The sequence below is a fragment of the Anolis sagrei genome, chromosome 4, assembly GCF_037176765.1.
Source record: "Anolis sagrei isolate rAnoSag1 chromosome 4, rAnoSag1.mat, whole genome shotgun sequence".
Lineage (NCBI taxonomy): Eukaryota > Metazoa > Chordata > Lepidosauria > Squamata > Dactyloidae > Anolis > Anolis sagrei.
The window spans coordinates 115,999,870-116,012,967 of record NC_090024.1 but is presented as its reverse complement, the minus strand read 5'-3'; the positions used below and the strand labels follow the sequence as shown (position 1 = coordinate 116,012,967).

Here is a 13,098-nt window from a genome sequence, read left to right as displayed (position 1 = left end):
TGAAGATGACCTGGTGAGCTACCATGGACTTTAGAAGCTCTGACATAAAAGGGACCAGGAATATGCAACGTTGACTCCTGACAGTAAAGTTGTGTACTATAAGGGAATGTGGGAGTTTCTGCTGTTTTCTTTTAAAAGCCTTGAAGGAAAAGCATATTCCTCCAAAATGCCATGGTAAAACACCCAGGAGATTGTTTTGGATAAATGTTTGAAGAATGGAAGTATTTTTTGCAGGTGTAAATTACTTCTGTCCATTTCCCGTATAGTTTGGTGTTGTCATCAAATGTGTTGTAGCCATGTTCTCAGAATTCTCAGAACTATGAGCCAGCTAGGGAATTCTGGGGAAAGCCAAATGTGGTTCCAATAATGGTTGTTCAGCAAGCCACAGTCACCTCTTGTAGATGCGCCATCACTGCCGCTCGATCCGCTTCTTCGGTGTCAGTTCAGTAAATGTCTTCTCTGTAGATTACTGCATGTATCTGAGGCTGAGAGCTATGTGCTTTCTGTGTTGCAATTTTTTTCTCTGCAAATGCAAAAAAACAAACAAAAACCCAATAGTGATTGAGTTGCAGAGTGTAACCACCCCCCCCCCCCCCATATAGCTAGTAATAGCTTTGTTAACAGGAAATAGTCACATCCTTTCTAAAGTGATTTGGTGTCCTCAAAGATTAAAAGAGCAGAGTTCCAGCTTCATATCAAGTGAATAAAAAAGCCTGTGGGCTTAACAGAGCATGGTAATACACACTGGCAAACCTTTAAGCAGAATACATCAGCTTTTGACAAAGTGCAAGTAATTTTTTGGAAATGGTAACTGTCTGATAAAAATAACTCTTCGCTCTATGACATACCAAACATTCAAGTGGAAAATGGGATTAAGCAGTAAAAACAGTAAAGACTTATAACTAATATAACTAGATATTTGTTGCCCATAGCCCCTTTTTTGCACTTCAAAATATTTTTTCGTTTTTATCCAGGTCTTACAGCTATGCCGCATTTTAATGTTTTTTTTTAAAACGACGATTCTCTGATTTCATACAAATTAATTCAGATAGTATATTTTTGTAAAGCTGCTTTAAAATCTGTTTTTATGTTCAAAGCTGATTTGAGTACTCATCTATATTTTTATTGAATTATTCATTTTGTGGCTTAAGTCATGTGTTGGAGCTGAAATAATATTTTAATGAATGCAATATTGCATGGGGAAAGAGAAAAAGTTGAAACAGAAATAATAAATTCCACATTGGTCTTAATTAGCAATCAGACATCAACCTGATGTCACCTGGATGCACGTTTGCATGTATTAGCTGAAAGTGTGCCCTGTATTTAAACATTTCCAATATAAAATCATAAGGTAGCATTTTGATGGCTGGATGGATTGGGGCAGGGGCAAGACTACTAGTTTATTAAATGAACCTCTGTGTATTTATCCACATATATGAACACTCACATATAATTATATAATGTAATATAATTTGACTGGTTGTCCTGACACGACAAATAAATAAAATACTCACATGAACAGAGATCCGAGCTTCCTGTGGAATCTTTGTCAATAAGATTTATTTATTTATTTATTTATTTACTTTACTTGTATACCGCAGTTTCTCAGCCCAACAGGCGACTCAACGCGGTTTACAACAAGGATAAAAATCAATCAACGATATACAATTTAAAACCATAAGAACATAATATACAGTATTGATATAACAATAAACAACACAATGCATCTCATAACTAGAGTCGTGATCCAATTCGTCGTCGATATTACCATTCCTGTAATCATCACATTCATTGCACTGATTAACCGAATGCCCGTTCAAACATCCAAGTTTTTAATCTTCTTCGGAACACCATTAGCGAGGGGGCTGATCTTACCTCCATGGGAAGGGTGTTCCACAGCCAAGGGGCCACCACAGAAAAGGCCCTGTCTCTCGTTCCCGCCAGCCGCACCTGTGAAGCAGGCGGGATAGAGAGCAGGGCCTCCCCAGAAGATCTCAGGATCCTGGTGGGCTGATAGGCAGAGATACGTTCGGATAGGTAGCTTGGGCCAGAACCGTTTAGGGCTTTATAGGCCAGCGCCAGCACTTTGAATTGAGCCCGGTAGCAAATCGGCAGCCAGTGGAGCTGGTGCAGCAGAGGAGTTGTATGCTCCCTGCGCTCCGCTCCTGTTAGTATCATGGCTGCCGAGCGTTGGACTAGTTGGAGCTTCCGAGCCGTCTTCGAAGGCAACCCCACGTAGAGAGTGTTGCAGTAGTCTAAACGGGATGTAACCAGAGCGTGGACTACCGTGGCCAAGTCAGACTTCCCAAGGTACGGGCGCAGTTGGCGCACGAGTTTTAACTGTGCGAATGCTCCCCTGGTCACCGCCGAAACCTGAGGTTCCAGGCTCAGCGATGAGTCCAGGATCACACCCAAACTGCGAACCTGCGTCTTCAGGGGGAGTGCGACCCCATCCAACACAGGCTGTAACCCTATACCCTGTTCGGCCTTACGACTAACCAGGAGTACCTCTGCCTTGTCTGGATTCAGTTTCAATTTGTTCGCCCTCATCCAGACCGTCACAGCAGCCAAGCACCAGTTCAGGACCTCGACAGCCTCCTTAGTAGCAGGTGGAAAGGAGTGACGGAGTTGGACATCATCCGCGTACAGATGACATCGCACTCCGAAACTCCGGATGATCTCTCCCAGCGGCTTCATGTATATGTTAAACAACATGGGAGACAGTATTGAACCCTGAGGAACCCCAGGGTTCCTCAGATCCCTTTATTACCTCTTCTAGTATGGTAGGATTCTGTTTTGGTTTTGATCCATACTGCAGCAGTGCTCTGAAATGCAGAGCTTTACCTTTTAATATTCATAAAAAATCACCTATGTAGAAGAAAGTAAATTAATAAGTCAACAGCATCAGATGGGTGGAATCAAGCTTGCTTTCTTCCCCTGGTGACTTCACTAAAGGGCCAAGCCTGATGCTTTATGTATGGTTTCCTTCTGAATTGTCCTTCCCAGTTGTGAAATAACTTGAATACAGTGCTCATTAATATAACATTTCAATATATAATGTATTTTTATGTGTTTCTTCCAAAGGGTTCTTACCAGGTAGACTGTCACCATTTTGTTTTGTGACAGAGATCAGAATGTTTTGTCAAAAAGCTGTCTGCCATTGTATTTGTGATACCTCGGTCCATCCATGTGGACAATATTTAGTCTTCTTGATCTTCAGGAATCCTGTGCCAGTTCCAATTGTCATGCTAAATTTGACTTTTTCATAGCACATACTGTACATTAACTGTATATACTTACAAAAGCGTTGTAAGGAAAGTTTGTTCTCTTGTTTCCTGAAAATGTTGGTGCTATTCTGATCCAAGAGAAGGGATAAGTTGGAATAACATCTGAATTTGTACTGGGAGGTCACAGTAGTTCTAATGTTGTATCAGTCTCTTTTGTCTCATTTTTTGCCCCAAGTACAAGAAATCGAAATCTTAAGATGCACTAGGTAATTATGCATGATGGTTAAGTGAATATATTCCCTTAGCGTAGTTGAAAAGGGTGGCTTTTCTGTGAGCGCCTTGCATTCTCAGCTGGAGATGAGTGACACTAAACCTTAATGTAATGGCAAAGGGCTTTGATCAGATTAACATTTGAATGTTCTCCTCTACCTTGAGAAGGCATTGCAGATCTTAATTCCTACTTAGTAGAGAGGTTTTCTCAAGCTCATGTAAAGAACTATAACAGTTTTTATCTATCATAAATGTGAACATTGCTTTTGCACATAATTTGTGTTATTCTCTCACAGACTAAATGAGAAAGGAAAATTATTTGTATAGTTATGTTCCATTCTATTAAGCAGGAGAACATGGGCCAAAACCACCTATTATATCTACTCATGTATAAGTTTAGAAATGTTAGTAAACAAATCAACACAAAAAACCTGGGCCAACTTATCCATGTCACTACTGTACCTCATTTCGTATTGAAAAGGGAACATCTCCTCCTCCAAGTCGAGTGGTGGAAGGCAGGAACGTAGTCCATCCCATAAGAACTTTTTTAAAACCATCAAATCCCTTTACTTTCTTTGCTGTGCCACTCCTGACCTTTTTGATGTCTGGGCAGGGATATTTTCCAAAGGAAAATAAATAGCAAAAAATGTTGATTAGAAGTGACATTGAAGCATATTGAAACATGCTGATGCAACCTGCTTGGTGTATATTTTGGATCTGAAGATTTGCCTATGGTTGATGGGAGAGGGTTAGACAGATAATGTACCCTACATATTCAATATATAAGTCTAGAAATTGTCATTAAAAATAAACCTGGATCGACTCACTCATGGGTCAGTGTAAGTACTATATGTTAGCTCTTTTCAAAAAATGGAATTAACTCTTTCTCTTAGTAGAGTTGCAAAAGACAAGGACTTAATTCATCACAGGAGAACCTAAAAGAAGCAATGACCCCCCTCTACTCTAGAATGGAATAAGCAGTTTTTCTATTGGAAGAGGTTCTTTAAGGATCCGGGGGGGGGGGGGGGGGGGAGAGAGAGAGAACAGCAATCTACAAATGTGTTTCAGTTGTCACTTCTGCACAGAAGCACAGAGGGGAAATAATTAGAAAAATCAGTTTGAGATGGAAACATTGTGTGTTTCATATTATTATTTATTCTCACAGTTCAGAAACAGCCTTCCTCTGTGCTTAATTTGTATTCATTGAAGCACAGGAAAAGTACAGCTAAATGAAAAAGCAAATTGTAGATATATGCAGCACGTTGATTTTATATTCACACAGTAATCTCATTACTATAAAAACAAATACAGAGCTCTAATGAAATTGATAAAAGCTCTTTTTAAATAAAGTATAATAAGGAGGCGAACTCTTGTGAATCATATTTGAAACAAATTCTTCTTTTGCCTCACTGTTAAACAAACTTGTGCAGCCAAAAGGACAAAATCCTCTGGAACTTAGTATAAAAACTACTCTTGTGTAAGCCTTATTTAAAATAATGTGAACCAGGAGGTGTTAATGTGACAACAGTGTATAGATATATATTTTTAAAAAGCATCAGTCTCACTGATTTCTATCAAAGAAAAAAGTGAGAAGTTCAGAAGGGTGAGAATATATCTTCTGCTTTTTATGGGCTGCTTTTATCTCTTTGTTTGTAAAACACTAATGTATAAATCATTGTTATTTGCCATCACAGCAGTCTTGTAAGTAGACTTAGTTGCCTTTTAAAACCCAAAAGAACTGAAGGCAAAGCTGTGTTGGGAATAGTATACGCCTCTTAACAGGTTTTTGCCCGGCATCTTGAAGGATGGTTTTAAGATGATGACATTATCTTGCCTGCTTTAGATAGTATGTTTTTGTAGTTCTGTGCTCATATTTTATAGCAGGGGTCCTCAAACTAAGGCCCGGGGGCCAAATACGGCCCTCCAAGGTAATTTACCTGACCCTTGCTCAGGGTCAACCTAAATTTGAAACGACTTGAAAGCACACAACAACAACACTACCTCATCAGCCAAAAGCAGGCCCACACTTCCCATTGAAATACTAATAAGTTTATATTGTTTTAAAAATTGTTCTTCAATTTAATTACTGTATTGTTTTTAAGTGTTTTTTGCACTACAAATAAGGTATGTGCAGTGTGCATAGGAATTAATTCATTTTTTTCAAATTATAATCCGGCCCTCCAACAGTTTGAAAGCCTGTGGCCTGGCCCTCTGTTTAAAAAGTTTGAGGACCCCTGTTTTATAGTATTACAGTTATTTTAATTTAAATTTATTGTTGCATGAGACATTGTTAGAGGGCTCTAATTGCCCTTAATAATGGTTGTTGTTTTAAAAGATGATTGTTTAATCGTGTATTCAGCCATGAGAAATCCATGGAGACATTTATCTTTAACCAAGACGTGGTATTTAAAAGCAGGTTTGTGGAAATTCAGTGGGAATGGCAAGAATTTTTGTCCCATCTGGTGCATCACAGCACCACAATTGGAGTTGAAAATGTGGCTTGAAATTATTTTTGGTTTTTAATCCAGCATTTTCAATCTTGTGGGGCTTGTAGGTGCCCAAAGAGGATACTAAAATACAAGTCATCATATTTTGGTGCTGTTTGTAACCAATTTAGGGTGGGTTTTTGCCTTAAAATAAAAGGGGGAGGGCTAGGGTTGGAGGGTTTAGATCTGCACAACCTCTGGCCCTTCAGGCGTTTGGGATTCCAACTCCCAGAAGCCCTAGCCAGCTTGTGCAATGATCAAGAATTCTGGGAGCTTAAAAACACTTGGAAGGTCACAGGTTGTACAGGCCTGGTTTAGAGTCTTCATTGAAGTCAGTAGTTTTACTTTTGTCACCTCTACATTACTGTTTTATCTTTTGTGATTGACTCTTAACTGCTCAACTTCAAGAACCATGGCTTGAAATTAGGTTGGTATTACTGCAGTTGTACGGAAGGCCAGATGGTTCAAAGGGCTTATTAGAGTAAATCCAATTGTTAGTCCTAGGTAGAGTACATGATCCTTTCAGTGAGTGGAACATAACCAAAGCATTTCCTTTCCAATTTTTCCATTTATTTATTATTTATTTATTTACTGTATTTGTATACCAATTTTTCCATTTATTAATTATTTATTTATTTACTGTATTTGTATACTGCCTTTCTCAGCCAATTGGCGACTCAAGGCGCTTTCCAACAAATCAGTATACATAAAACATAATAGATAAAAAACATTAAATAGTATAAGACATCACAAAAGCAATAAAAGCAACATCATCAGCATCTCATTATTCTCAAGCATTGTCCAATTCCATTGTCACTTTAACTACTTTAGTTGAGATTCATGGTAATATTTAGGCTTCTTTGGCTAACTTGGATCCATCAGAATGTAATCCACATTCTGCATGCAAGTAAAACTGAGAAGTATTTTGAAGGTGTAGCAAAAAATGTGTCATGAAACAACTAGAGTTAAAGAACAATTTTCTAGTTTGCTCTTCTCTCTCTCTCTCTCTCTCTCTCTATATATATATATATAAAATTTTTAGAATAGGTGCTCTCAAGAGTGGAGCGAGATAGAAAGGTGATCAGACTTTATAATGTCCTTAAAAAATGCAAATAGAAGAAAAATCCGTTTACATGGAAAGTGGAGGAACAATATGTGCGGATTAGACAGTGCGAAGTAGTTGCAAATAGAAAGTCAATAATAATAGTAAAAAAAGAAGATAAAAAAAGGAAAAAGAAAGGGTGGGGAGGAAGAGGGAAGAAAGGGGATGGATGGACAGATGATCCAAGAGCTGATCTCTGACGCTGTGGCGTCTTCCAGGTTCCCAGGTCAAATATTACTCTTCAGTGTCAAGACAGTATGTCTTCCATTCCTCTCGCCTTGGGGACTTATGTCTTCTTTCTCAATTTTTATTCACACATTTTTAATTTTGAGATTTTTATTTCCTTATTCTCCTTTTCAGAAAATTTAGAACTTTATCCCAGTTCGTCACTTTTTTAAAAATTATGTTTTGTATCATCCTTTGTGTTAATATGTCCATGTTCATTATATCTAGAGCTTTTACTAACCACTGTTCTATCGTGGGTATTTCTTTGTTTTTCCAAAATTGTGCTAATTTGATTCTAGCTGCTGTAACTAAATAGAAGAATATCTTGTTTGTGTTGTTATCTATGTCAAAATCTGTGATGTCCAATAAGAAATATTCTGGTTTAAGATTGAATTTAAACTGTAGAATTAACTTGATTTTTTTGCGGATCTGATGCCAAAAGGTTTTGACTACTTTACATTTCTACCACATGTGGATAAAGTTTAGTTTTCTCTTCTGAATGTTTCCCTCAAAACTGATTTTCATAATCCTGCTGTTTATTGAATGACAGTATCAATATGAACTGTCATTCATATTGATTCTGTCATTCATATTGATAGGTTTTGTTTTCCATGTGCACTTCTAGTGTACTCCATTGCAAACTATATTATCTTTTATGGAGTTCTGAAAGAGGTACATTGTTTAAAGAGGATTATTGTACTTTTTATTCTTTATTTTCAGTATGCCATTGTCCTAAGATGTGAATAGCTTTTCTTAAAGTGTATTTAGAAAGCCAAGTGTACATTTTAAGGAAATGTCATGAAAAACGAATGCCTAACATTTCTTTTCCTTCACATTGGAAGAATATGGTTTTGTTCCTTATCAAGTGGTGTAGATCTGGTTTTACTGAAGAGGACTGTCAGTGTATATTTGTGACAGCTGGTTGAAGATCGCTGCAGCATGTCTGCTCCTTTCACAACACTGAACACTTGCATTGTCGAAGGCTTGCTTCAAGAGGTATTGTCAGGACAGGCAAAAGTAGAAAACAGGCAAAAGTAGCCATAACCCAGTATTATAGCTGTGTGGTCACCATATAGCTAGACAAATCAGCTATATTGTGCGGTTATGAGTTGGTCTTGATGGCAAATACCAGATTTATACATGGCAACAAAGAGGTATCACCATGAAGATCAGACAAATGAGTAATGATGTTTGAAGACCTGTACTTCAGATATTCAATAGTCCACTCACAAGTCACTTTGCTTCTACTTAAACACTGTCAAATAGCATAGATGAATTAATATTGAAATAAAAAAAACTTTCTTCTACTTACATATATGGGAGGACATATAAGACAACTCATAATCTTCTCCTCACTCCCATATGGGTGTCATATGAGGAGCAGCTGGCATAATAATTAACTGTCTCACCAGCTCTACTTTCTCCACAAAGTAGCACCTTTCTTTTTCAAAGGTTTATATTCCTGTTGGGAATTTATTTTATAGTTACAAATATATGTTTCAACTGGTTTATGCAGGGCACCAAATCTTTCAATGAGACATGGGAATAATACCTGGCTGATCTTTTATATTGCCTTGCCAGAACAACCTTTTCATATCAATGATGCTTAGAAACGAACACTTTAATATTAGTAAAAATGTGCTGGGGAGAGAGGCTTAAAATCCAGGTGTGTTCAATGTGAAGTCTTAATTGTATAATAGTAATAGAAATCATACAACAGATATTAAAATGATGGATTTATAACACAGAAGCACCACAAATGAGATACAAATTACTGTTTTTCAGAAATTCTTTAATTTTGGACTAGAAATGAAGGGACCACAGAAGTCTAATTTGATCTTCTGCCAGAAGCAGAAATACAGAGTTGATGAAATAAAGCTAATTTTATCTGCTCTGTATACACAAGTGTGTGTGTGTGTGTGTGTGTGTGTTTGTACACACACACACACACACACACACGAGACAGAGTTGCTGAGTGGAAATAGTTAACAATTTAATATCAATGTCTACATTGTCTTACCATTCCATTCATATGGAAAGTACATTTGTTGCACGAAGACATACTATTTGCATATTTTTGAAGATTCTGTTGTTTTGAAGACTCCTCATTTGAAATTGTTAATTTATGATGCTGATTGTAATAGCTAGACTTGGAACACAGTCCCAAGTGCTATCGAGACCATTTATCAAGAGCCTTAACATAGGGCCCAGCTACATGGGCTACATACAAGGATGGTGTACCAGGATTGTGGCGCAGCTGGCTGACTGTCAGTTGCATTAAGATCACTCTGACCAAAAGGTCATGAGTTCGAAGCCAGACCGGGTTGGAGTGGGTTTCCAACCAATTGTGTAGCCTGTTGTCGACCTTTGCAACCCGAAAGACAGTTGCATCTGTCAAGTAGGAAAATTAGGTACCACCTTAAAGTGTGGGGAGGCTAAATTAACTGATTTATGAGGCCATAAAGAAGACTCCAGCAAAGCATTCCAGCGGGGAAGCATGCGAGGAATGCGGAAGTGCTTCATCAGCATTGCAGATGGAAGATGAAAGCGACAACTCCCCTGGCGGCCAGAAAAAGTTATATAGCCTCTGTGTATTTCTGTATATGTTTGTATGTCAAAAAATGGCACTGAATGTTTGCCATATATGTGTACACTGTAATCCGCCCTGAGTCCCCTGCGGGGTGAGAAGGGCGGAATATAAAAGCTATACATACACAAATAAATAAATAAATAAATAAATAAATAAATAAATAATGGTGATCTGGAGTGAGGTACTCCAGATCAGCACTGCAGGCATCTCCATGGCCAGCTACTTAACCAGCTCAACAGTTGGTGCGTGGGTACACTGCACAGCACTTAACTGGTCTGGCGGCTGGATGGAGCCTTCATGGCCCAGCCGAGCCAAAACTGGTTTGATCCTACAGAATAGCCACCCTTAATGTCCTTCTCTTGTCCTCAACTTAGTGGAGATATTTGGGTGCAAGAGTACTGGTGGTTGCTGCTTCTCACATATATAGAGAGAGAAGGGGATAGAGAAAATACATAATGCTCTGTTGTTATGTCCAGCTTTGCTATGTATACATTAGCCTTCAGAGACTTTTTGAGGACATGTTCAAGTTTCTAGGAGTAAAATCCTCTGCACCTGAAGCAAGGTAGTAGATGTATTTAAAAAAAAAAAAAAGACAGCCAGCTACACAGTAAAGCTGGGAAAGAAGATAAGTTCTAGAGTTATGAAATCCCCGAGACACAGTCGAATAGGGATTGTTTGAAATGACTTATAGACAACTGTTATTAGGGATGTCTGTTTCAGCATTTCAGAAAATAGTGTTTTGACTGTTGAGGTTAATTATATGAACCACACTAGAGAATCAGTTTTAACGTTATCCCCCAGAGATTCCAGCCTATTCTTGATTTTAACTAATAATAAGTTCCTGCCCTTATGCATCTCAATTGATTTTTCCATTTACATTTTAATGCTTGCTAATGTGAATGCACTCGCAGTTTTATTCATGGTAACATCTAATCTTTATTTTGAAGCATGCTTGTATTTGTCATGGTTTTAATAGTGCATGCTTGTTTTTCAGGCTTCCTAATTTTGTCTGTCTTAAAATATGTAGTAAAGAAAGCTGCATATTACCTGAACTGTACACATGCATTGTTTTCAGAAGGCAGTGACTGATAAAACATATAACCGGAGGAAATACAAGCCTATGAAACTGCATTTGTACTGAGCTAAGCCAGTCATTGATCTTGCACTGTTGACTCTGACAGTGGTTCTCTATGGTGTCCATCAAAGACACATTTCTCAGCCTTGTTACTTGAGATGGTTTAACTGTGGATGTCAGACACTAGCCAGGGGTATTCTGTAGGTGCTGCAACTTATGATACTTTCACAGTGTGCAAAATCTTTGATCTTTTTTCCCCCACAAGAGACGCACGCATAAACCTTGCCTCAAGATTCTATGTAAAGAAAACAAAAGCTTAATTCTACAACTCCTATCTATCATGTTCAAGAAACAATCCTCCTCTTTATTTAGCTTGCTCAATGGGCAAATAAGAATAATGCTTTAATGCAAATATTATTTGATACAGGACACAAGTACAAGATATAGAGCTCCTAATATTCACATCAGAGTTTGCAAAGAAATAGAATTATTTTTAAACTGGAAGTCTGAGATAAAATATGTGGAATACTAACCCTCCCATCATAACCAGAATAAGAATTGAGCTAGTGAAATAAGAATGGGATGTGTTGCTTACTTTTAATTTCCATAATTTCTTAGTAGGGGTCATTACAAAAGATGTCCGGTGGAGACAGGGACTGTGAGAGTTTTATTGTGATTCTTCTTATGGGTATCTCATCTCATAGAATTTGAGAGGTCATTACAGACAACTTGTAATCTGTTCTTGGTGTGCTTTTCTTTTTTGGTGCTTCATGAAGTTTGAGACCCACATTGAGACTTAAGGGCAAGAAAGAAAGAAAATAAATTATCTGAATCACTCAGTACTGTGTTGTTTATTCCAAATGGTTCGAGGCTGTTTTACAGGGTGAGGCAGCATAACTTCCTGTTTCCAAAACTTAATAAAACCCATTGTATGAATCAGATTTTTTTTTATAATGTAGGCGCATACCTAAAGTTTTGTTTTACATAGTTTTGAAGATCAAATTAGGTAGGTGACGTCCCCCATTCTCCATACACTGAGTAAACCGATTTCTGGCGTTTGTCATGATTCTTGCCAGCCTAGGTATTATGTTGGCAATTTCTTCCTGGATGTTGGTCTTCAAATCTTGTAGGGCCCTTGGACAGTTCACATAAACACAGGATTTCAAAAACCCCATAGAAAGATATCACAAGGGGCCAAGTATGGACAGTGGGCCAGCCACTTCAAATCAGCTCGAAAAGTAGGCCTCAATGGCAAAAGCATGCTCCTTACTGTTCCAACGCATGATGGCAACTGAATTGTGGCAGGACAAACCTTTATACTCCCGCGTCTCGAACGAGACCACTAGCGCTCTGCTACGTCTTCAACCAACTGAATGGCACACATTTAAAAAAAGGAAGTTATGCTGCCTCACCCTGTATTTAAAGAGGTTTCATCATCTAATAGATTATTCTCCTTCATATGCAATTGTATTGTCTATCTATCTACCCCATTTTTTTAAAAAAATCTAAGAATAGTTCACAACACACGTCAGTTTTAATACCTTTGCTTACCATCTGAACGGTCCGTCATATATCTCTATATGAGCTTACTTACAAGATTTTTTATTCATTTATTTTCACAGAAACGGAAGGTTTCAAGATTGACACAATGGGCACCTATCACGGAATGACTTTGAAGTCTGTGACGGTAAGTTAGAAACATATTTGTTCAAAGGCTGTTTTCAGAAATGTTGCACGTCTTTTCTTTCTCCTTCCTATATTGACAGGCTTTTGCTTTGTTTTGTGACAGCAAACAAAACAGATTACCAATAAATTCCAGGATTGTTTCCATAATTCTTCTCCCTTTCATATCATTGAAGTCTGTAGCTCTTTTGAGTACCATTGTTTCTAGAATGGTAGAATTTATACCACTCCAGTTTATAGATAGCCTGTTAGAAGGCTTCCTGTTGAATAATAGCATTTTTGTATGAGGAGGAGATGCATTCTCTTTCAAAAGATGTGACAGATCCTTTTTATGTGTATAGTTTTTTAAACAGCCGAAAGCAGAGCATCACTAAACAAGAATCTCAGACTGTACTTGTCTTAAGTTGTTTGCTTTTATGGAAGTGGGTTGAGCATTCGCA

At 37.9% G+C, this 13,098-nt stretch overlaps 1 protein-coding gene across 1 annotated transcript in view; it reads left to right on the top strand.

Moving 5' to 3' along the window:
- The window catches only part of CDC73 (cell division cycle 73), a 164,717-nt gene that overhangs the window by 47,933 nt on the left and 103,686 nt on the right, over positions 1 to 13,098 (top strand). The window contains exon 10 of the mRNA XM_060774537.2: positions 12,598 to 12,662. Within this exon, the coding sequence (XP_060630520.1) occupies positions 12,598 to 12,662 (65 nt within the window). The remainder of the gene's footprint in view (positions 1 to 12,597; positions 12,663 to 13,098) is intronic.